This window comes from Astatotilapia calliptera, chromosome 5 (genome assembly GCF_964374335.1).
Source record: "Astatotilapia calliptera chromosome 5, fAstCal68.1, whole genome shotgun sequence".
Classification (NCBI taxonomy): domain Eukaryota; kingdom Metazoa; phylum Chordata; class Actinopteri; order Cichliformes; family Cichlidae; genus Astatotilapia; species Astatotilapia calliptera.
The window spans coordinates 19,777,207-19,801,953 of NC_137426.1; the positions used below are offsets into that span (position 1 = coordinate 19,777,207).

The 24,747-nt window shown below is 38.8% G+C and overlaps 3 protein-coding genes across 16 annotated transcripts; 1 reads left to right on the forward strand and 2 right to left on the reverse strand.

The window, feature by feature from the left end:
- Positions 1–406: 406 nt before the first annotated feature.
- On the reverse strand, positions 407–17,771 carry LOC113022437 (uncharacterized). 12 transcript variants are annotated; one of them, XM_080301840.1, is made up of 22 exons: positions 17,202–17,442; positions 14,649–14,696; positions 14,350–14,394; positions 14,141–14,163; positions 13,867–13,969; positions 12,604–12,630; positions 11,660–11,974; positions 10,043–10,090; positions 9,888–9,950; positions 9,640–9,696; positions 7,368–7,415; positions 7,211–7,270; positions 6,198–6,260; positions 5,985–6,035; positions 5,831–5,893; positions 5,619–5,720; positions 5,316–5,352; positions 5,012–5,031; positions 4,863–4,903; positions 4,650–4,716; positions 1,317–1,357; positions 407–1,218 (listed from the first exon to the last, which is right to left on the reverse strand). In XM_080301840.1, exons 1-22 carry the CDS (start codon positions 17,221–17,223, stop codon positions 1,126–1,128), a joined length of 1,437 nt encoding a protein of 478 aa, XP_080157966.1. In that variant the 5' UTR covers positions 17,224–17,442; the 3' UTR covers positions 407–1,125. The 12 variants fall into 12 exon arrangements, with proteins under 12 accessions (XP_080157966.1, XP_080157962.1, XP_080157961.1 ...); XM_080301836.1 differs by having other exon boundaries at positions 5,831–5,890; positions 13,867–14,163; positions 17,202–17,771; XM_080301835.1 differs by having other exon boundaries at positions 5,316–5,349; positions 13,867–14,163; positions 17,202–17,450.
- Positions 17,772–17,913: 142 nt separating this feature from the next.
- Positions 17,914–19,711, forward strand: h1m (linker histone H1M). 2 transcript variants are annotated; one of them, XM_080301844.1, is made up of 6 exons: positions 17,914–18,108; positions 18,183–18,418; positions 18,492–18,591; positions 18,667–18,716; positions 19,166–19,326; positions 19,406–19,711. In XM_080301844.1, exons 1-6 carry the CDS (start codon positions 18,015–18,017, stop codon positions 19,461–19,463), a joined length of 699 nt encoding a protein of 232 aa, XP_080157970.1. In that variant the 5' UTR covers positions 17,914–18,014; the 3' UTR covers positions 19,464–19,711. The 2 variants fall into 2 exon arrangements, with proteins under 2 accessions (XP_080157970.1, XP_026023645.2); XM_026167860.2 differs by having other exon boundaries at positions 17,923–18,108; positions 19,166–19,468.
- A 408-nt stretch (positions 19,712–20,119) lies between these two features.
- On the reverse strand, positions 20,120–23,359 carry LOC113022440 (transmembrane and coiled-coil domains protein 1-like). Of its 2 annotated transcripts, XM_026167861.2 has the most exons (4): positions 22,947–23,359; positions 20,954–21,127; positions 20,746–20,881; positions 20,120–20,463 (listed from the first exon to the last, which is right to left on the reverse strand). In XM_026167861.2, exons 1-4 carry the CDS (start codon positions 23,018–23,020, stop codon positions 20,152–20,154), a joined length of 696 nt encoding a protein of 231 aa, XP_026023646.1. In that variant the 5' UTR covers positions 23,021–23,359; the 3' UTR covers positions 20,120–20,151. The 2 variants fall into 2 exon arrangements, 1 of the variants encoding a protein (XP_026023646.1); XR_013909256.1 differs by lacking the exon at positions 20,746–20,881 and having other exon boundaries at positions 22,947–23,357.
- Between the last annotated feature and the right edge of the window lie 1,388 nt (positions 23,360–24,747).

Here is a 24,747-nt window from a genome sequence, read left to right on the forward strand (position 1 = left end):
TCTGGTGTTTTCGTGTTTGTTGGTTTGTTTTTATTTTGTTTTATTTTGCGAGTTGGTTATTAGATGCTGCTCCAGCCGGTCAGAGAATCCCCCGCCGCCCCGCCCTCTCCTCTCTGCGCCACAAGCAGCAGGCGCACCTCGCAGACGAAGGGCGCCCTTACACCCAGGAAATGGGCGATAGAAAACCGATCGGTGCCTATGCCATTCCCAATATGCGCTGGCTGACGTCGGGGCAGCATGAGTACGAGCATTTTTTTTTTTTTTTGCCGATGCCCGTGATGCCGCCCCCCACCACGATGCCGCCCCGGGGAACCGCCCGTGTCGCCCGTATCAAAAACCGCTACTGTCTGTGTGGCAACATGTGGCAGTAAAGAGCTCAAGCGTTTTAATAACAGGGACACCATCATGGGAATTTAACCAAGAGAATATTTATTTCAAACCAGTACAAATAGCACACAGTTATACTTGATTAAGACCTTAAGAAGTTATTTTTTCTAATATTCATTTTAAAAATATTCACACATGTTTGAATCCCAGTTTGGTGTTGTGGTTTTCCTGTAAGCAGAGGTCCAGGGAATTACTTTACCTCGAATGTACATCTCAGTTTTACACACACTGTTACTACAGTGCAGTTCAAACCAGGGCTGCACTGACAACCACTAACCACTGAAGAGAAAGTCTCCACCGTTACAGCCCAGCTACGGCCACTTTAGGCCCTCAGCTCTGGTCAAAGCAAAAGCAACAAAAACAAAAAAGTAACCCCTACCCTAACCCAGATACAAAAGCAGCCTCCTGCCAGTGTCTAACAAATATTTCATAGAATAAAATACAAAAGTGGAAAAGGGTCATTACTTGGATACACTATATGCAAAAAAAATAGTTTCAGGAAAAATGCTGTGCAAAAATTTTGAGCCAAACACAGATAGCAATTTGACATTAACCAGGCAGAATATATCCAATTACAAAATGTTGTGCTAACATTGATTAGAACAAAAACACGGTTTCAATCTTAACTTGCAGCTTCTGCAGAATACAGTTTGTTCAAGGGACAAAAAACATTTCCAGTACTGACAGAGTGACAGTGGGCATTTGGTTCCATTACTGAAAATAAAATAATAAGCATCATCAATGTGCCTGCAGCATGCTGTAGGTCATGTCCTGTGAGACTGGTACAGCTGGTTTCTCAGCGATGGTGGCGTATGGATGATAAATATCAAACTAGAAAAGAAAGAACACAGCTGTGTGAGTCATTTACGTCTCGCATCTTCAAAGCCAAATAACAAACATCTTAATTACTGAACCTTTGTCTCACTTACATCTTGATCTTTCCTTTCTTGTTTATTCAGTTTCTCAGCACCTGCAATTAAAAGAATCACAAACTAAAACTGCTGTTTTAGACAGATACAAAGTGCAAGAAGAACTGAAGTAATACAGTTTTGTTCTATTCCTGCACAAATATGACCTGGTGTACTTCCCCATGTACTGAAGGGCATACACCACATGTTACTGTCATTTCACTATTTTTTTTTCTTTAAGAGGACCTGAAACATTGGGATCTTTTGTTGGTGTTTTTCATGCAACAGATAAAAGCAACAATGTAACTGAAAGATTTGCTTTTTCATTGGTGCAACTCTTTAAATGATATAGTATTCACTTTGTCATACTTTGAAAGAAACACAGCAACTAAACAACTAAACCTGCAGATAAACTGAGGAAGAGTTGGGAGTTCGCCTTGTAATCGGAAGGTTGCTGGTTCGAGCCCCGGCTCGGACAGTCTCGGTCGTTGTGTCCTTGTCATTGTCTCGGTCTCAAGACACTTCACCTGTTGCCTACTGGTGGTGGTCAGAGGGCCCGGTGGCGCCAGTGTCTCTGTCAGTGCGCCCCAGGGTGGCTGTGGCTACAATGTAGCTTGCCATCACCAGTGTGTGAATGGGTGGATGACTGGATGTGTAAAGCGCTTTGGGGTCCTTAGGGACTAGTAAAAGCGTTATATAAATACAGGCCATTTACCATATTGTACATTCTCTATATAGCAGTAGGGACTGCAGGGATTAGGGACACTGAGGGTCCTGCAGCACCCCCTGGTGGATGGTGGATGTCCACAAATATAATTAAAAACGGTGTAGTTGTGTGTTATGTTACAAGGTCTTTGCAGATAAAGTGCTGCCATATTGAACTACTTTTCAAACACGTTTCATCAAACATGCATAACAATGTACAATTTACAACATTTATATAAATATTAGAGGTGCAACGATACTCGTATCGATATTGAACCGTTCGATACAGTGCTTTCGGTTCGGTACGCATATGTATCGAACAATACAAAATTTTTAATTTATTTTATCAACTTTTCTTCTGACGATGCTGTCTGTGTTGAGCGCTCAGTGGATCTGCGCTCGACAGTGCAGCCTAGGCGGAGTAGTCGAACGCAGATTCACTGAGTGCAGGGCAAGCTAGCGAGACAGAAGTTAAGCTCTGGTTGCAACATGGCAAATTGAACCTCCCCCACCCTCATTCAGATGTGGCGTTTCGAACCAATTTGGTTTTCATGTGAAGTATGACCCTGAAGGTAAGCGCGTCATGGACTAAAGTAAAACAGTATGTCGGATGTGCCACGCAATGCTCAATTACATGGGTGGGAACCAGGGCTGGACTGGGACAAAAAATCAGCCCGGGCATTTTGACTAGTGACCGGCCCACCATGGTATTATAGGAAAAGCCATAAAGCCTTTATAATAAACTTAAACCTACACCACCCTCCCTATTCTGGTATTCTAAACGGTCTTTAGCAAAAATATAAAACAACCTAATTTATAATTACATATACCTAACTAATAGGGTTGCCAACTCCCAGCAGAAAAAAAAAGGGAATCACTCCCCCACCCTCTGTTTCAAGATACTTAATTGACAAAACTGATTTTAATTTAATGCACATATCAAACAAATGCACAGAAATCTATTATTTTTCTCCTGTAATCAAATAGATTCAACATCTTTCTTCAACAGAATTGCAGACTCCACAGATGGTACCTTCCCAAAGGAAAGAATACTATAACTTACTAGGGTATATACTAGACTCAATATTTACTGAATACAATAATGTATTTCTATACATTTTACATCAGATGAAAACTTTGGTTGTAAGATTCAGATAAATATTTATTAAAAGCTAGACATTTTAAATGAGAATAAGAAAGAAAAGTATGGATTCTGGTGTTATTTGTCTCTCAGAAACAGTTCGTTTCTTCCCTTCAACTCATTCATGTCACCTAAAAGGTAAACCTGTTTCTCCATCACCTGTTCAGCTCTGATGATTCAGTAAGGACATCTCCTGGTTTCATCTTCATGTTTCCCTCTTACCACATATCCAAACCGATATCATGACCAGCAGCTTTACAGCTGTGGCTCCAACGAACATCAGCTGATACTTGAAATTAACATTAAATAAATTCTACCGACAGCTGATCAAGCTTAAAAGTGCTGCTGTTGTTTAGCGCGACATCTGCTGGTTCCCTCTTTCTGGAGAGAAAAGCCGATCAGCTGATCATTGATCAGTTTCATGACTGAATTAGCAATTTTCTAGCTGAAGTAGTGATGAAATCGTGTTCCTTTTCACCTCAACTTTAAATTTCGACCTCCTCTGCTGTAACTGGTCAAGCCCAGAGTCGATCATGACCAACTGGCCAATCCACCACCATTCATTTATATCGTTAAAAAAAAGAAAGAAATAAAACCCCATCGGCCCATAAAAATGAAAAATTACGAGTGGCCCACCGGGCAAATGCCCGGTATGCCCGATGGCCAGTCCAGCCCTGGTGGGAACTAGTGTGTGTGTTGGCCTTCCAGCCCCACGCACGGGGTGATCCGCGGTAGCTCGTTAACGGAGATTTGCCGTGTTGTGGCGTTAACGTCATTTCAACGAGATTAACACTGACAGCACTAGTGGGAACACAACGAATATGACTGCACATTTACTCCGACATCATCCTAGCGCAAAGACAAGTGGAAGCAGACAAAAACAACAAGCACGCATGCTACAAACTTTACCCGAGTCATTTAGACAGCCGTTAGCACATGATTCTCCTTATGGGGACCTGATTTGTTTAATATGCTGCTGAGAATATAGCCCAGAAGAAGCGGATAGTATAGCTTTTATTTTGGAAAGAGCCATTTCGCTGTAATAAACTCTCTTTTCCAAAGATGAGTGACTTCTCCATCAGATAGATTTATTATTTTATACCTTTGTTGTTTCAGCAACATTAAATTTAAAAACTGTACTTTTGAGTTAAAATATATATTTATAATTTTAATAAATGACAAATTAAAAAGGCATGAAAAAAAATTTTTGTATCGAAAAAATATCGAACCGTGACACCAAAGTATCGAACCAAACCGAACCGTGAATTTTGTGTATCGTTGCACCCCTAATAAATATCTATTTTCATATTGCTGTTGAGGTACCCCCAGTTTTCACACATGTCATCCTTTCAAAACCCCCTGCCTCCACATAAAACATGTTCCCACAGCTGTGGTATAATAATATAATTACAATATTGAAATTTGTCTTCCACCCTGCACTACAGTGTTTAAGTAGGTGTAAAACAAAAAGGAAAATAAAAATAAATGAATAAATAAAAACAGCTCACCGGTAGCACAGCTGGCGTCAGGTATTGAAGTGATCACACTGTAGGCTCCATCATCACCTTCAGGTAACTTTATGCAGCAGGAAAGAGGACATTAAATGAGAAAATCCATTAATAATACATTAAAGTTAAACTACCCTTAAACCTCTTGCATTTCAATTTTTGAATGTTTTGTTATATTAGTGTAGAATTTGACAAACATTTTAGTTTATTTACCATTCTTCCAGGGTCAATATTTGTCATGCACACAAAGTCATCTGCAGCAGTAGGTAAATCATAAAGCTCAGTTAACAAGTGTATAAATACTGTCCTAATATTGTATAAATCAACAACACATTGATGCTGCAACTGAATGAATTCAGTACCTTGGATGCTGGTTCTTGTCCTAAACATAAAAAAGAAAAATTAATTAAAAATTAAACAAAAATCATATAAATGTTGAATATTCTCCATAGACCAATCGTATTACTCTGTTTGGTTACTACTTTAAAGACTGTTTTTTGATACAGGAAAGTGAATGGACTTTCTGCCCTGAAGTGCCCCGCTGCCCCTGAGCAAGGCATTTAATCCACAACTCTTCCAATAATTCTGTTTAGTTGCAGAATAAGAAAATCTAAAGTCAGTAAGTTTAACTTCCGTCTATACAAGTGATAACAAAAAAATACTTGCTGAAAACAGGTTTCTTGCCTCTTTAGAGAATATCCTTCTGGAATAAACAGCAATAAAGAAGTGACAGTTAGTCTGCTGGGGTCAGATCAGCTTTACAGCCGTTAATTACAAACTGACAAGCTCTGATTCAGTGAGACGTCTGTGAAACAGAAGAGCCTCTAACAACAAATCTGACTACAAAACTGCTTTTAAGAAGAAGACACTGTAGTCGGTATTAATCCACTGAGTGTGAAATGTTAATATTACACTCTAACTATCAAATACATCTGCATGATTTTACATAATAACTGATTGAGATCTCACCAGTTCTTCTTTTAGATCTGAAAACTGCCAGTACCAATAAGATGGCACCCACAGTTACACCAGAACCAACGACGACCAACACAACAGTCAGTGTCCACATTCCTGTTTAGGAAACCACAAACACATCTCATCTCTAACTGAAAAAGAGATTAATGTGTGTTCTGATTTATTATTAACTATTGTCACAAATAAAACATCAGTAATTTAATTACCTGATGGTGAGATGACAGAAGTGGGAGAAGTGGAAGCACTGAAACTGCTGAGACTCGATTCTGCTGTAAAAGCACCAGAAATGTTTAAGATCTAAGATTTAAGAAGTGATGTGTGATGATCAGAGTTAATATTCACATGAATTGTATGTCGTACCTGTGGTCAAGGTAAATGAGGATTTTGTGTTTGTTTTTCTTGGGACTTCTTCTACAATGTTTAGAATAAAAGCATATTTAAAAACTAAACAAAACAATATATTACACCAAAGCTCCATGTCTCTGCTTTGAGGAGGATTGCATTAATAAAGAAAAATCAATAAATTCTGATTAAATAACGCTACAATGCATAAAACCTCAGTAATTTAGTTACCTGACGATACGTCCACAGTACTGGTAGAAATGGAAGCCCTGGGTGTCATGAGACTTGATTCTGCTGCATAAATACACAAAAAATGTTAAAGACTTTATTTATAGTGATTGTGTGATTGAGTTATCAAGTCATTTTGAACTAATAATCAAAAGTATTATCACATTAATGACTATTTCTTTCCCAGCAGTATTGTTAGTTACTCAGTCGATCCACTGCTTTGTTCCAAATTCTAATATTTTGTTTATTGTTGTAAATTTAGTGCAGACATAATATGAGTGCAAATGTCTGGAGATGCTGAATAGTTCTTGTCTTTGTGTCCCTCTGGTGGTTATTTTTGTTGTTACACTCAAAACAGTACTTCTAGTTTTCTTGGTCAGCAGTCACAGGAACAATAATTAAGCTAAGAGAATTTAATGATTACAACTGTTGTTATACAGATAAGAGAAATCATGTAGGTTTTGCTCTGATAAAAATGTGTTGGTTTATTTATTTTTTCTGTGTTATTTCAGTTTTAGAAATCCCCGTACCTCAGGGGAACAAAATAACAGTAGAGACCAGACAGTAGACAGTCGTAATTATAATAGAAATCAAGTTAATGTAACTTCTGTGCCTGACTGTGTGAGTATGTTCACTGTGCGTCTAACTGGAAAACTGATGCTAACTCTGAGGACAGAATTACTTCAGTAAATATTTTGTAATTTTAGCCATAAAAAGAAAAAAACTGTTGTCACTCTACTTAGTTCCTCTACTTTTACACGAACAGGCTCTTTCTTTACCTGCAGGAAGTTACAAATTTATGATGAAAAAAAAACATTGCTAAATTAATGGCTCAGCTGCTCAGAAGCACATTTTAGCAAATGTTTATGCTTATGTCTGAATTTTTGATGCATACCTAACAATCTTACCACTCAAAAATCGTCACGTTTTGACTACAGAGGTGGCACTAACTGTAAGGCTGACGCTAACTATTTAAATGTGCTATCAACAATTGTCACACAAAACACATCAGTTACCTGACTTAGACGGTGAGTTCACAGAAGTGGTAGAGGTGGAAGTATTTTGCTGCGGTTTTGCTGCATAAATCCACAAACATGTTTAAGATCATTTTAAGAAGTGGTGTGAAAAAAAGAAGTGATCTGGATTGATATTTAAATGTACTCTGTGTCCTACCTGTGGCTGTGGTAGATGTTGACTTTGTGGTGGTCGCTCTTGATTCTGCTTTTCACAACAGAGTAAAAGAAGACAAATAAATCAACATGACACGTTTTTTTCCTTTCACACAGTCATTTTAAAAGAAGCAATTTTGGAACTAAAAACAAATTTACTGTCACAGTACTGCAGCATTTCCACCCTAAATGCAAGGTTGAGTTAATCAGTCATCCCCCACTTTGTTTCAAACTGAAATATTTGGGGACCTGTTTTAAAATATAAAATTAGTTTTTACCTCCACCTTTACTCTGAGTCTTTACTGAAAATGTTTTATATGTCTGTTAAATATTTATCGTTCTCGTCTTTGTATTTCTCTGGTGCTTGGTGCCTGTGGTGTTGCACTCAACAGTCACATGGACAGAGTTAATTATTAAGCCAAGAAGAGAAATTATTGGAATCATGGTATTATTGTTATTCTATTAATAAAAGGTCTCTAAGATGAGACCTTTTATTCTCATTCAGTGGTCAAAGAAAGGACAGAGCCAGTGGACACTGTGGATTTATTATCAGCTCAGCTATCAACGCAAATCTCTCTAACTGTGACTCTGGGGACAGTGAGCAGTTTCTTTGCACAGGAAACATTTGACACTGAAAGCTGATGTGTATTTTTTATTTTTTTTGTTATTGTTGTTGTTGTTTTATATGTAAAGCAGTTACTGTTGCTTATCTCTTATTAGCAATAAAAAAGTAAAGTATTTCTGTTATGGGTGTAAGAGCCAACATCTCTCAGTGAAGGCTGATATTTTTCATTTATCAAGTTATTAATGGTTTTACTTTGGAAAATTAAAGCAGTGCTTTTCTGTTAATCTTATTCAGCATTTTTATTTCAGAAATCAAAAAATACTCTATAGAAGTGAGGATGAAAAACAGTAGTTTTGTATTTATTTACAAACAGATTTAATGATGAATCCTCCCCAGGTGTATCAGAATTAAAATGGCCACTGCCAGTGGCGGACTCCCTCAGACATCGGTGTGTTGGTGGTTCTTTGTGTCTGGGGGTGGGCGTCCAGGTACACACCGGCTCACTCCTTGGCGGCCGCTTATCGGGGCCTGGAGCCTGGGGCTTGCTCGGGCCACCTCGGAGGTGGGGTGCCCCCGGCCTCTCGGCCTGGGGCTCGGTCACTCAGGCACGGCTGGCTGCCGGCGGAGCTCACGGGTGCGTCACTGCAACTCCCCCTGGCTTCTGCTCCGCGGCTGCTGAGTGAGCCCTCATCTGGGACTCTCCTCAGCTCTTTCTGGGACAGTGGCGCAGCTGCCCCTCTGTTGGTCTTCCTTGGTCTCTTGTGTTCTGGGGGCCTCTGGATGTCTGGAGTTTTGATCTCCTCCATACCTGCTTCATGCCCTGGAGGACGGGGCTGTGGCCCCCCCACACCCTCTAGCAGATCATTACATGAAGGAACCTTTTAAAAAAACAAGCGCGTCCATGCTCACAGGTGTACACACGGGTGATCACACCCACAAACTACACCCCTTTTGGCTCCTACCTCAAAGCACACTGTGTTCTGTTGATCTTATGTGCTGCACAATAATGTTTAACATTTAGTATTTACTGTCATATTCCCATATATCATTGTGATGTTGTTTATTCTATTACTCTTGTTCTCTTCTGCTTGTTCTCTTTTTTCTTTCTCAACAGGTGATCCAGGTGATCGATATATGCTTTTTTTTTTCTGCCCATTCTGTTGGTTTTTGTTTTTTGCCCTTCTCCCCCGTCCCTCTTCTCAGCTGTTTCTCTTTCCCTCTTTCTTTCTCCCTTTCTTTCCTCCAGTCAAGTCTGTCCCGTATTCAGCAAGTGAAAATAAAATAAACAATAAAAGGTGAATCAAATGGACCATTACGGCAAGGCTGGGATGGTCAATTTGGTAAAGTAAATCCGTTGGGCATCTTTCTTTGCCTTTAGACAATAATTCTGATGGCAAAAGAGCCAAACGGGACAGGCCAAAAAAAAAAAAAAAAAAAAGAATTAAAATGGCGACATAGTGTTTTATATACTCATTGCACGGATGTGTCCTTGTTGTGGAGTTCAACTGATGAAGACTTTCTTTTTCTAATATGCTTAACTCAGATGAACACACTGGGAGCTGAATGAACTTAATATGTTAACATGGTGAGAATTTAATGAATGCACAAAGTACACACAGCTGATGTATCATGGTACATAGAAAAAATCTGGTTAAAACTATTAATAAAAAAAATATTATGGATTTAAAATGATTGAATTGTTTTTACTTACCTGATGTTTTCTTGTTTGAGGTATGGTTTGATTCAGGCTTTTGAAGTTTTGGAACTTCTGAAGTGAAACAGAAACATTAAAAAAAAAATCGTGTTTTTCCATTTTTCATGTACTCATAACAAAATCACACATTGTCATCTCTACTCATGCCATGCTCTTAGGTCACACTAATTGTGGGACTCAGATTAACAGACTTTTCTATTTCTGATTAATTACTGTCACACATAACCTATCAGTAATTTAGTTACCTGATGGTGGGGTTACAGGAGTGGTATTATTGGAAGCACTGGGATTGCTGAGACTCAGTTGTGCTGCATAAATACATAAAAGGTTTGTTTGTTTTTAATTTAAAGAAAACATTCACAATGTTCTGTATGTTACTTAGATGTATAGTCTGTCTTACCTGTGGTCATGGTACATGGTGACATTGTGCATTCTTTTGCCAAAATATCTAAAAATTTAAAAAAAAAAGTGTTTATGTATATAAAAATGAATGTGTCTATATTTTGATGGGTGATTTTGTTGGTTGGTTTTCTTGTGTTTGCCTGTGGTGCATTGGGAGTCATCTGCCGGGTATTTAAGGAGCACTGTGACAGCTCTCGGGTGTCGGATTGTTGTCTCGGCCTTAAGTGGTAAATCATCAACCGGCTTCTATGTAGTACTTTGATTTGCACGACATTCACGGATCGTCATCTCTTCTGCTTCACTGCCCAGCCATTCTCAATCTGGAGTTATCCTGGCTAACTCTCCAAGCTACCTCCCTGCTCACCTGCGCTGCCTGGGGTCCACGTCGTCCCCACTTCAATGTCCAGCCTTAAGTACCTCGCCCAAGCCTCTAGTAAATGTGTGGCAAGTAAGCTCTCTAACTTATTCCTTGTGCAGTCTCTCGTAACTCCTTTGCTCCGTTTCTACAGGTCGCTTAACTGCATTTTCTCCTTTCCCCCTCCGGACAGTTTGAGTTCTCTGTTCAGACAGAACTGTCATGTTTGTTAAACTGAACTACAAACATTAATCGAAATGTTTGTAGTCCCAGATTTAAACCTAGTGGGGAGTCCCACTAGGTTTAAATCTGGGACTCTCCACCATTTGACCTTAGAACTGAAGAAGCTTCTCGGATAAGAGGTGAAACGTCTTCAAGCAACTTAAAGAAGTCCAGACGCTTTTCTTTGCAAGCTCCTTTGACTACGATGACCTGGATGACTGAGAACCTTCACAGACATTAATTGAAATCCTGAAATTCAGGATCTTTTTCAGAGCCAGAGTATACACTAAGTGACTGCAGAGATGAGGTTTTCATAAAACACCTATAAAACATGAAATTAACAAAAATACACAGCAGTCTTTAATAATAAACTCATTCATTTAGAAACTGCATTTTGTGACTACTTGTGTTTTCTTTGTCTAATATTTACATTTGTTTGAAAAATAGGAAAACAGGAAGGTTTTTACACCACTGTATGTCTTTGTAAACTACCCCTTCTTGGGAAATGACAACAATTATTGAATATTAAAAACAGATGAGATCTGTGTAGGAGATCAGAGGGTTGTAACCAAGTAGAATATTAATGATTTCATGTCAACCTCAGCTGCAGCCTTGCTCACCACTAGCACATGCTGGGCTCAATGCTCAACATTGTTAATATTTACAACGCTTACAAAATGGCTTACTAAGAGTTTAATCATAGCTGAACTGTGACTTTATTCACATCTTCTGGCACAGCTGCACTCTTATAACCACCAGTTCCAATAATTTTGAAAAAAAATTTTCAAATAAATTCAAATAATTTTGAATTTTAATGGACAAACAGGCTGAAATTCAATAAACTGAACAGAATTCAGTCAAATTAATCAGATCAACTACAAGAAAAGATGGAATAATTATACAGTGACTAAGGCACACTTTGTAAAGTTATGTCAACTTCAACATTCAGTAGCAGTTTATTTAATTAATGTTTTATTAATTTCAAAAGTAGCATCATATACACTAAAACAGGTTATGCTATGTTTCTCTTTGACTTACCTGTCATGTTGTATCGATCACTGCGAGGTGACAAAGACTTGGGTTCACTTTCCAAACTGTAATCACAGCTGGCATCCTTTTGTTGAACAAGAAGTAGATGCTTCAAAAAATCAGCAACTGGGACATAAAACTGGCAGAACCTCCGTTTGGTTTTTCTCCTGCTTTCCTTGGAGACAGTTTGATTTAGGACTGGACGACTTGCTTCTCCAAAGTACAAATTACATCTTGTATCATTTTTCACAGATCCAGGCAGAGAGCATGTGATGAGAACATATTCTCCATTAAAAGGCTGAACACTCATCTCTGGTTTCTGACCTGCATGAAGATCAATGTATCATCATTAAGTATCAGTCACATACTCGTCATGTTTCAACAGTGCAATAATAAAACAGTGTTGACATTCACAGAAGTCCTACTGTAACACTGAGTCATCATGTTTTATAATTTACATTAACATACATGTGTAATGTTAGAGTTTAATCTAAACTGAAATGAGAAACTGTCTGTCACTTCGTACGCTGACAAAGATTGTGTTACTGTGTGAAGAGGGAGAATTCACATCTGCATACTGCACAGTGTAAAAACATCTCACTTTGCCCTCAGAGGGTGACCTCTGATGTGGCACTAACAGCATTTCAGTTCCTGTCTGTGTCTGTAAACGTGAGAAACCTTTGATAGTTTCTTGCTCCCCAGTATAAAATAACCTAAACATATTGAAGCAGATGATGGTGGCTGACAGTAACTGAGTCTGTCTCTGAGATCACTGTTGCATTGGTCCAAGACACGCTAAACAATAAGAGGTAAAGAGGCGTTTTATCAAAAATATAATTGTTAAATATGACAGTGAGAAATTATGATTTCAGTAAAGAGCAACTCATCAGAAGAAAAACATGTTAAATGTTTAAAGAACAGCTTGAAATTAAAATAGTAAATTGTGGACTGACCTTGTCCTTGAAGCTCAGGCGAGGAAACTGTCAGAAAAAAATGACAAGGTAAATATATATATTAATAAGTAAAAAAAATATAAATAAAATGTAGAAACATTTTTTATTGTATCAGAGTCCAGATAGAAGTCAAGATCAATTTAATTTAACACAGGGAAATTTGTTTTGGACTCCATACTGAATTTTCTCAATACAAATAAAAATACAAATAAACAAAATAAACACACACTGCATAAACACTCAACACAAAACCAGCCATCAAAAATTATTGCTACATAAAATGCAAAAACTTTCAGGATGTTTAACTTACTCACGAAGATGACAAATAACAGGAGTCCAGACATGATGAAGCTGAAAACTACAACTGTCCAGAAGTCTGACTGATACACTCGATCAATCATTTTGCAGAACTTACACAGAGTAAAACCACAGGAAGTAACAGTGCTGAAACTCCCACATAAAGACCACAAGCTACACAGTGAACAGGCTTTTGAAAGTGCCTATAGATGTTAGCCTGAGCTAAAACCACAGGAAATAAAGAAAAGGAGAGCATGTTTTACACCATTTCTGTTGCTGTGGCTTTCTGTGATCCAGATACAGATCCAGGCAGAGAGCAAGTGATGAGAACATATTCTCCATTAAAATGCTGAACGCTCATCTGTGGTGTTTGACCTACATGAAGATCAATGCAGTATCATTAGATATCAGTCACATATTCTGCATGTTTTACCAGTACAAAAACGACGACAGCGGTGATAATCACAACTGTCCTACTATAACACTCAGTCATCATATTTTACAACTGACGTTAACATTTTCGATCCCCTGAAATTTCTTTTAACACCACATGGAGGCTGAAATGTATTTTACATGTATTCGACGAATCAGTAAAATTTGACATTCAGCCTTCTCAGATGATGCGTGAGAAACACATGTTGAACTGGTTAAATATCAGCTGGACCATCACATCATGTCTGTTAATATGAACACACAGAAAGGTGTAACTGAAATCCATCATAATTTTATCATAACAGGTTTTTATATGAAATACAAACAGTGATTCTGTATCAGGTTTTTGTATCTGCAAATTTAGTTCAGTGTAGTAGGCCAGATGTTTATAACCAGAGACCTGCAAAGTAATAACTGACAACAACTGTAATTAACTTTAACATACTCTCCTAAACATGAAGCACTGTCCACCAGATTCCTGCTAAAGGTAATTGTATGATAAATGATCTAATAACAGGAAGAAGAGTCTCTTACTTTGTATGGTGATGGAGGATGTGTCACTGTGCGGTGAAGGAGAATTCACAGCTCCATATTTCACTGTGTAAAAGCATCTGACTTTGACCTCAGCAGGTGATCTCTGATGTGACATAAACAGCAGTTCAGTTCCTGTCAGTGTCTGTAGACACGAGTTGCCTTTGTTACTTTGTTGCTCCCCAGTATAAAAATAACAGTGATGAACTGAGGCAGATGCTGGTGCCTGACAGTGTAATGTGACTGAGTCTGTCTCTGAGATCAATGATGTGCTCACTGTCAGTGTTGGTGGAAGAAGAGCTGAAAGATTAGAGGGAAATACATGTATCAAATATCTAAAAGGTTATTATGGCAACACTCTGAATGAGAGAGATTTGTTGTAAACAAACAGTGTGGGAAAACTTTGTTTGGTTATTTGCAGACTGTATCAGTTCATATGATGCTAAAAGAACAGTTTGAAATTAAAACTGTAAATTGCATACTGACCTTGGACTTGATACTCATGAGAGGAAACTGTCAGAAATAACATGTCTAACAAGGGAAATACATGCATGTGTTAATAACTGGATATGAACACATATGTAACATTTAAACAATTAAACTGTTAAAGTTTGAGTTAGTTCTTGCTCAGAGTCTGTATAAATGCAGATTTAATTTAATCCAACAAGAACAATAGTTTCTCAATAAACGAACCTGCATAGAATCACCAGCCATGAAAAATGTAGGTAATTTGCAAAGATGACCCTGAGTTCATTTATGGTGAAATCTACAGAGAATTGACTTACTCATGAGGATGGCAAACAGCAGGTGTCCAGCCATGATGAAGCTGAATACTGCAACAGCCAAATTAAACAGACTGATTGTTATTTTGCAGCACTTGTTCAAACTAAAAAGACAGGAAGCAACAGCACTGAACAACAGCCAAAGGCCACAACGATGCAGCTTTCGAAAGTACCCATACGTGTTTTACTGAGAAACAAAGAACCACAGCAGAGGGGTGAAAAGAAGCTAATGAGAGGAGCACATTTGAGCATCATTTACTTTGAATTTGTGTGGGTTAAAGGCCTCACTATCTGCACACATGCATCACTTGCATTTATTTTCAAAGCACTGCAACACATGAAGTATTCACAAGTTAGTTCATAAGACAGTAAAGCGCACATTTTAGCTTTTGTATCTGCTGTTACCTGATAAACCTGTTACCTGATATTCTGCCTCTTTACTGAGCAGTCTAAATGTTTTCTTGCTTCATATATAGATTCATTCAAAGTTTCAGTGATGAGAGGTCAAATCAAATTTAGTTCCTGCCCTTTAGCTCTATTAAATAAATGTATTTATGACAACACTGAAGTCACTATGATGGTTTTTACTGAAATAGAGATTTTTAACACCTCTACAACACATCATATACATCTGCTTTTGATACAGACAAATGTGCGCACTAAACAACAGTTGAAACGATGTTCAACATTCTCAAAAGTGGGACTCAGCTTTTTCAGAGGGAGAACGATACATTCAGAAAGTGCCGCATTCACTGAAAACACTACATCCAGATGAACAGAATCAACATTTGGTGATTTTCTTACTTGAATGATTGAGTATGCATAAAGATGTTCAACATTGCACTATCAGACTAAGTTTAATTACATCTGCACTCTCGGATAATACTGAAATAATGTTACAATCATGACTACAGACCATGATCGACATGATTTTTTTAACCAACTTGCAACCCAGAGACAATAACAGAGCGCTCTACATATCCAACATTTAAGACATTTCAATCAGTGGCTCATTGCAAATCATCAGCCTCTTTTTTAAGTAATGTCTGCTTGCTATGTTATTTGTGTTTCTTTTGTTGTATGTCTGTAGACACATGAACGCATGGAGACTATATTCATGAAGGTGGAGGAGAAAAGATGCAAAATGGAGCCCACTACATTGTATCTTTTAGGGTTACTGGAGCTGTTGTTTCTCTATGAAATAGACAAAATAGAAATAAAGTCGCATAATGTAATGGTGCATGCTGCATGCAAATTCAATAAATGGATGGAGAACTAATATTAAATGCACAAGTGGTTAATTCATTTTCCCAAGGGACCACATGGGAAATTGGGACTGTTGTGAAGGGCTGCATCAATAAGCTGGACTCAGTTCTGTTTAATACTAATGTTATCCGATTATAAGCTTACCACAAGAGTCCCAGTGTCCTGTGTGGCCCCAGAGGAAAATTCATAAAACATACTCTGAGTGGAAAACCCATCATGTCACCACTACATTGTGTTTTCAGAGGAGCCGCGGCTGAGTTTCTGAAGTCCTCAATATAAACATATCAAAGCCATTCTTTGTTTGTAGGCATTTCAAGACCCAAGGCTGAACTCAAGCATGAACTCATCCTCACCTACGCAAACATTTTTACACTCATCACAAGTCTGCCTCTGCAGTCACTGAGCAATCTAAATTTGATTTTGCTTCATATGTAAATTAGATACAAAGTTTCAGTGATGAGTTGTGAGTACAAATTTAGTTCCTGTCCTTTTTCTCTAGGAGGTAATTTTATCTATGAGAACACGGAAACCACTAAGGTGGTTATTACTAAAGTAAAGATCATTTTCGCACGTCTACAATGTGTGACACGCATCTGCTTTTGACACAGACACAAGTGTGCACACTGAGATAGCAAACAATAGTTGTTCAACATTGTGCTATCAGTCTAAATTTGATGAATTCTGCATTGAGCATTGATATTGTTTCTTAATCAGTTTTGCACCCTCAGATAATATTGAGATAATATTAACAACATGACCGGAGAACTTCAATAATAAAGCTAAACAGCAACAAAAATAGGAAGCATCTCAAACACTGGCTGATAGCAAACCAGGTGTGTGACCACCCAGAACTCATTTATGTATTTATTTTTGTTGTATATCTTTATGTCTTTGTTCATTTTAATGTTTTATGTGACGTGGCCTGGGACTACAGATATAAATGATGAGTTTTGTTATAACCTGGCATCTTTTAATTTTGGCATACTGATGTACATCAACATGCAATTATCCAGTTAGATAAAGAAAAACATTTCATTTAATCAATACTGAATTCTGACATTGTTTTTTAATCACTTTTGTGGCATTTCAACTCATATTAAAAGGCAAATTATTAACAATACTCAATACTTCAGAGTATTGTACTTCTGTATCTACAGCCAGGATAAATTGTGTAATGATGTTGAAATATATTATCCTTATTAAACTTCTTATTATTCATTTAACTCACGTTAAATACTTTTTAGAATATTTTATTTAGCTTGAAATTATGTCTGGGGAATTTTCTCCTACCTCTGTGATGTCCTGCCTCCATCCAGCCTAGACTGTAGCTTTGAACTGCTTATAGCTAAAGGAAAATTCTCTGTGTAATGCATTTGCACCAACTACAAAAGAAAATACAAAAACACAATGTGAATAAAGCACGTGAAATTTTAGAAACCTGTCAAAAACTAAAAATGATTAAATTCACATCTCAAAGGCTAATTTTGAGCATAACATTTAACCACCTAAAACAGTTTATTTTACTATTACAAATATCATCATAAAGAGGTGCAAAAGGTTGCATAAAGTGCCAAATACAGTCAGCAAAGATATGTATGTGATAAAGTGCGTTTCAGTCCCTGGGTAGGTTGTCTCTTGGTCATAAATCCGTAATTTTTAAATATTATTCCCAAAATCTCGATCAGCCAATTAAAGCATACGTCACTGTCGTCATACTGTCAAGTTTAATCATTATTTAACATTGATCCGACATTTATTTAGGTCTGAGATTTCAGTCTCAGCCACAACGACGATTCAAATAAAAAGGCAGCGTTGTTTTAATGTCGCCTTGCTATCTGTGCATTTGAAGCACTGCTTGGGTGTTTTGACACCGGATGAGGTGACAGGATTCAGTGATAACACATTAAGTTGGATGAATCCGCGGTGGCTTTCAAATCCTAATTTACCACACCTGGTGCGATGCGGTTCACCTGGTCTCATTATACCGGAAACAACTGCATAAAAACGGAGACAGTTGCCAAATAAAAGGAAAGTACGCATATTTTAAGACTTTAGCTTGTCTGCCTTTATTGTGTCCTGTTTTTAAATTTAGCTTTTAGTGAAATGCCTCCCAAAAGGCCACCAGCATACTCCACTGAGCCGTCTGATTCATCCACAAGCGAGGCGTCGGTGGATGAGAAGCCGGAAAAGAAATCAGGTCTGTGCGCAAAAGGCGAAAATCTTTAAGATGGAACGAACTTTAAAAATTATATGTAAATTTACTCTGCGTAGATGCTGCGCCTCATCCATCCACGGCGATCATGGTGAAAGAAGCACTTCAAGCGTTGGACTCGCGCAAAGGGGTTTCATCCCAGGCGATACTGAAGTATATCACAGAAAAATATCCGTCGGTGGATTTGGCGAGACTGAAGACTTTAGTTCGCAAAAACCTGAAGAAGGGAGTGGAAAATGGGACGCTGGTGAAGCCTGGAAACTCCAGCGCGACAACGGCCACGAGGAGATTTAGGGTAAGAGGTTACATCTGCAGCTGGGTTCAAACGAAGAGTTCAAATGTCAATTACGGGTTTCGTCTTTATTAAGCTTGCACCGAAGACTAAACCAAAAGCCGAAAACGCAGAGCCCAGTGTGAAGAAGTCTCCAAAAGCAGCCAAGGATGGAGCCAAGAAGCCCGGGAAAGCGGGTATGAATGACCGTTAAACGTCGAGTGAGCAGTAATTTAAGCTGTTACTCGGTGTCAACTCGTCATTTCTTACAGGTGCCACAAAGAAGAAAGACGCTGCAAATGGACAAACAAAGTCCAAAGAGGTGAGCGGGCGCAAGTTTGGCTTTAGATGGGAAGTTGACTCTTCATGTATTTAAGAATGTGGATGAAGCTCATGGCAGTTTACATCTATATTCATGGTCAGAATGTTACTTTTGCAGAACTATAAATTTCAACAAAATGTACAGCCTCACTAGAGGAAAAATCCTGGAGGGATTTTAAGCCAGATGTAGCAAATTTGATGTATTTTATTTACATATGACTTGATTTGGAGTGTGTTTGATCATTTGTCAGATTCATCTTAAAGTGAATTTTCTGGCAATTGCGTTACAATTCAAGCTTTAAGGGGTTAATCGCTTGGTAAAGTGTCCTGAACATGTCAGTTTTCATAGGATCTCTTATTTGTCTGGTAAAGTTTACATTCTCTCCAGTGGTCATAAAATTCTGACATTCAATCTACTGCTGTCTCCTAAATTCCCCTTTTGCCTTTTAGGACTCAAAGCCTCCCAAAAAGTTGAAGGATGAAGAGGCTTCTACATCAAAGGTTGCTCCAGCGAAGAAGCCAAAGGCTAAAAAAGCTAAACCGACTGGGGATGGTGAGGAAACTGCTGACTCGACCAAGACTAAAGCAAAGAAAACAAAGGAGTCAAAGCCTGGAAAGGCCAAGGTTGCCAAAGCGGACAGTAAAGTGGCTTCTAAATCAAGCGGAAAATGAGGGACAAAGTCTGAAGATTGAACTTGTAATTCTAGACTGTTTTTATATCGTTTATCAAATAAATCTAAGTTTTTAGCTCAAGTGCATTTCAGTATATTCTAATTACCTTTAATACTAGACTATACAATAACTAACCCCAAGCATTGCAAATGTATTGAATCTGGCGCCTAATTTACTTCAGACCTTCTGCATTTGTGCTACTGAAGGTCTAACATGCCCTACAATGAAAGAAACCTGACCGATTTTTGCAATTGTGAGTTTATGACAGCAAGTCTATAATGCTGTGTAACCTGGTTTCAAAATAAAAAGTTGTTCATCTGCAAACATTCTGAACTTAACGTTCAGGTGGCAGCTTTTCTGAGTGAACCATATTTGCACAAGTCTCAGCAGACAATTGTGTAAACGAGCTGACCTAGTGGGCTCCTCACCAAACTGAGTCACTGTTTCTATAAATCGGTGCATGTCCCTGAATATGTTGACCATCCTCAGCTGTAGATTCGTGTCCAACATGTGCAACATTTTTGCACATGTTGAGGAGCGTGTCAGGCTACATTTCACTGTGTTATACTTGTATAACTATGCATGTGACAAATAACGAACCTTGAACCTGTAAACAAAGGATTCATTCCTGTTTAACTCGGACTTCACTGTATGGGCTATTGCTTTCTGTAGTAAGACACATGCACTAGATTTAAGTTTCCATACACTGCAGTAATAAAGATGACTGAGGGGTGTCTGCATTCATTTTATTTGTTTCCAAGATGTTAATTGCAGAAGGGTAACTGGTGATACTCTAAAATAACATCCCAGTGCCTCCACAGGAAAGACAAAAGGACCAGAAAAAGCAGTGTGCAAAGCATTAGAAGGGCTGTCTTGAAAAATGGGGCCACCCAGCTGCTCACTGTGGACATCACCACCAACAGCACGGTTATAAAGGCTAGCGATACATCAATTAGTTTTTCAAGTACTGTCTGTGCAGTGGTATTGACCCATGTCTCTGGATGCCCTGCATCCTCTTCTTTCTGCTGCTGCTGCTCCAGCTTGAACTGGCGTCTCTCACAAGCCTCCAGCACCTCCTGCAGGCCAGAGACAGAATTGTAGTTTTCTACTGCCCAAGGAGAAGTACAGTTACAAAGTCAGTGCTAAAAAGATGCCAGGCCCTTATAGTGGTTAAAAAGGGCCTGGCATCTTTTTAGCCCTGTCAGAATCTGTTTTTGGAGTTTTTTCCTGAGGTGGAATAGTAAAGAGTAAATCTGGATTTTTTTTTTTTTTATTTTGTACAGAAAGGAAGAATCAGCACATCAGTTACATACTGGAACAACTTCTCTTGTCATGGGAAAACATTATTTGAAACTTGCATAAAAATCTTGTGTTGCATCAGAAGACCGATCAGCACTCTTCTCCGCTGTGGCGGCTAACTCTTTTTTCAAGTTCCAAACGTCATTCTGATACTGTTCTGTCAAGTCAATGAATCGCTCTTCTAGAGATTCCCTTCTGCAAAACACAACACTACATAAAAACAGCAGATGGTTTCAGCCTATACAGCTGTATAGAGTAATATAGTACCTGTTCTGTAGGTCTTTAAGGTCCTCAAAGAGCAAAGAGTAGTCTCGTTGGTGACTCGCATTTAAGTTTTTAAAGTGTTCTTCAAGTTGGCTGTGGCTTTCCTGAAGCTTACCGACGTACTTCAGTACATCATCAAAGGCCTCGCTGTGGTCACAGGTACACTGCCTTGAGCTACTGTATAAGATATTGAAAGAGACATTTTAGTCAGATTTTGCACCACAGTTGCTGAATAATTGGACTGAAAGAAGATGTAGAGGCCTCCTGTTTGTTACTAGCGGTATTTGGATAACAGCGTGCTTTCCAGATGACGGCTGTAACCTGAAAATTGGTCTGCCTCAAAGTGGGCCTCTGTGGGGTGACTACATATATAAGCATGTTTTTTCCACTTACAGTAAAAAGCAATGAGCAGTGTGTCCTTACTGATAAAATCTGTCTTTTACTGCTGTTTAAAATAATAAAACAATTTCTTAAAAAAAAAAAAGTGAGATTAAATTAAAGTCTTTAAATTCAATGGTTTTTTTTGCATTAGGACAAAAATTCATTTAAAACGATTTATAAGCACTCATTTTAGTGTGGTGGCTGCTTATAATCTATCTATGCTTTATTTAAAAAGTCCATTATGTCACTGTTAAGTTGTGCTGATAAAATGGGAACTAACCTATTACAAAAATGACTGAGAGAATAAAAATTCACCCAGAACTCCAAACCATCATCACAGTCGATCAGCATCACGCCAGGGCATGAGTAAATGTTGTATTAAATGTCATTTCTAGAGTGCATGAAACATCCAACAGTTGTAAATGTTAATATGCAATCACCAGCCATTTTATTAGGTACACTTTACTAGTAATGGGTTGGACCACTTTGGGCTAAATTCTTCATGGCATAGATTCAGCACAGTGTTGGAAACATTGTGTGAGGTTATCATGTCAACATGGACCAAAAACTCTGAGCAGTTTCAGCTGCATGTTTATGATGGGAATCTCAAGTTCCTAAATAACCTTTCTCCTCCATTCTGATGCACTGTTTGAACTTCAGGAGCACGACTTGAACATGTCAACATGCTTACATTGTTAAATTTGCTGCCATGTGATTGGCTGAGTAAATGTTTGCTGTGACCCTAGTGTAAATCAGTATTCTCGAAGATATTTTTATTTATTACATTTCAAGAAACACCTGGGCTTATACAGACCACAGAGGATATGTTAGGGCCCTAGCTGGGCCTCCTGATACTGCCCTTGTGTGGGCGTGGTGTTTTTCTCCGCCTCCTCCTCTCTTGCTCCACCCCTCTGTCTCTCTCTTGCTCTTCTCTCTCCCCAGGACACAGCTGCTGCTCATTGGACTCATTTACCACCTGGGCCCAGTCAGCAATCACCTCTCTGAGGTCATATAAGCTGGGGATGAGCTGTGAGCAGGGTGGGGTGTTCTTGGTGTGGAAATAGTATAGCTGCTTTATGTGAGTAGTGTGGGCTGCTGCTAGTGATAGGGTGAGCTTGTGGGCCCCTGGAAGTGCCTCCTCCTGGTGTGGCGTTTTTGTTTGGTTGTTGTGTTCTTTGTTATTGCAACCTTTTTTCCTTTTTCCAAGTGTTAGTGTTAAACGGCGTTGCCGGCTCTTTATGTTAAGATTATCTATAAAGACTATTTTATTTACTGAAAACACCTCTGTTTTCCTTTCATTTGTTACTGGTCCCCTCACTCGCATGCCCAGACCCCTTCGGGGGGACGTAAAAGGATAGAAACAAAGTAACGATCCTATCACGCTAGTATCGATCCGATACCAGCTGTTGGTATCGGTATTATCTGCCCGCCTCTCACCGGGAGCTTTCGTCCGTCAGGCTGCTGCTGCTGTACCCCGTGTGTGTGGCCTGCAGACTTACACCTAACACACAGTACACGGCGATAAAGATCCCTACCTCACACTTGAATGTAGTGAGAACATCATTTTTGATGACTGTGCAGTTCTTCCTGGTTATATTGGATGCTTCATGCTCACCTGGCTTCAAGTGACATCGTGGAGTCGTAGTCGGGTGTCAGTGACCTCTCAGGCGTTGATATGTTGAGACACATTTGTCACCTTAAAAAAAATAAATCCAACTACTTTGCATGTGTTAAAGTTTAGCGGAATCGAAGCGATAAATGTTGTAAACAGTAAAACGACGTTGGTGCCCAACGTTCATGTTGCGTAACAACATGTAAAACTGTCAGAAACAGAAACGTTCACGCTGATTCAGGTTTGTGAATGTCGTAAACGATCTGCTATCCGGTGTTTCAGGTTCAGTAAGTTTTCTACAGTTAAATAAAATCTGTGGTAGTTCAATAAAAGAAGTTGTTTTTCTGGGTGTAGCTAAAGGTCTGAAGAAGGAGGCAGTTCCCAGCTCAATTTCACCTTCATCCGCGGGGAACAGAGAAAAAAGAAGTTTTTAAAACGACAGCAGATTTAATGGATTGTGTGGAGCATCTGTTGGCTTTGACGTTTTTTGTTTTTCTGTACACTCTCGACCCTTTTATGAGACGATGAGAAAGGTTAACATATAATTGTTGATATGATCTTCATTGCAAATATCTTAGCCAATCACATGGCAGCACCTCAGTGCATTTAGGCATGTAGACAGGCTCCATATGAGCTGCTGAAGCGCAAACTGACTTTGAACGTAGCATGATTGCATGTGCCAGAATTATTTCAGATACTGCTGATCTGCTGGGATTTTTCCAAACTACAGCAGCAGCAGACCACACCGGTGAGGAAACTAGAAACTGAGGCTACAACTCCACACAAAATGTGACAATAGAAGATTTAAAAATGTTGCCGGGTCTGATGAGTCTCAACTTCTGCTGCAACACTCAGATGATCAGGTCAGAATTGGTCTTAAACAACATGAAAGCATGGCTCTATTCTGCTTCGTATCTACGGGTCTGGGTGGGGATGGCGTAGTGGTGTAGGCAGGGGTGTCAAATGGGCCGGGGACACATCAGAGGCTCTAATCTGGCCTACGGGCCCACTTTGTAAAATGTGAAGAAAGGTATAGATTTTGGACTTTTAACTGCATTTTCACGTTTTACATTTACTAGTGACAGACTTCCTCCATGGCCTCTCATACTACATCAATTTACCTAAGTAACAGATAAGCATTTAAATAACAGAACATTTCCTGCATTTTTCACTATCTAAAATAGAACTTTCTTTTTTTCTATAGAGGGTCTACAGAAAAAAAAAACTTTTCATTACTGGGCAATAAGCTAACAGCTTTCTGTAATTTTACACATCTATGTGTTACAGTTTAAGCCCAGAGAGCCATGCTGACAGATTTCTTCCATTTATTACGGAATCTATTTTTTTTAGAAGAACTGAGATGTTCTGTCGAAGCTGCACTTCTGTTTTCTTCTTCTAAGATATGTGAATCATTCCATGTGTGGTTAAACTTCTTTACAGTGGCAGGAGAATTTCACCGATCCAGCCTACAGAGGGTCAAACACAGCTCTACGTGGCCCACGATGTAAACAGAGTCTGACATCCCTGGTGCACGGGACATAGGGATAGCACACTGACAGCCCCCTTAGTGCAGGCTGATCACTGTTGCCTACCTGAGTAATGTTGCTGACCATGCCCATCTTCTCATGTCAAAAAGGTCAAATCACCTGAAACCAGTTTGTTGATCATGCCAGCGAGCAAAAGTTTTTGTGTTTTTTACCTTCGTATTATTTTGACTATAACCCTCTTTAATGTTAAAGGTGTATGACCCCATAAAACAGATTTTTATAGACAACCGAGGATGGAGAGAAGTTAGACTTTCAAG

Bases quoted from the DNA above. Each gene is read 5' to 3' on its own strand.
- LOC113022437 (XM_080301833.1), bottom strand. From the start codon at position 17,223: ATGGAGGCAGGACATCACAGAG. The intron at 12,631-13,866 runs GTAAGAGACTCT...TTTTTCTGACAG, and splicing joins ATCCTCCATCACCATACAAA to TTTCCTCGCCTGAGCTTCAA. The intron at 5,894-5,984 runs GTACGACATACA...GTGCTTTTACAG, and splicing joins CTCATTTACCTTGACCACAG to CAGAATCGAGTCTCAGCAGT.
- h1m (XM_026167860.2), top strand. From the start codon at position 18,015: ATGCCTCCCAAAAGGCCACCAGCATACTCCACTGAGCCGTCTGATTCA. The intron at 18,419-18,491 runs GTAAGAGGTTAC...GTCTTTATTAAG, and splicing joins CGGCCACGAGGAGATTTAGG to CTTGCACCGAAGACTAAACC. The intron at 18,717-19,165 runs GTGAGCGGGCGC...TTTGCCTTTTAG, and splicing joins GACAAACAAAGTCCAAAGAG to GACTCAAAGCCTCCCAAAAA.
- LOC113022440 (XM_026167861.2), bottom strand. From the start codon at position 23,020: ATGTGTCTCAACATATCAACGCCTGAGAGGTCACTGACACCCGACTAC. The intron at 20,882-20,953 runs GTACTATATTAC...TGTGTTTTGCAG, and splicing joins CTTAAAGACCTACAGAACAG to AAGGGAATCTCTAGAAGAGC. The intron at 20,464-20,745 runs GCAAGTTTCAAA...TCTGGCCTGCAG, and splicing joins ATGCAACACAAGATTTTTAT to GAGGTGCTGGAGGCTTGTGA.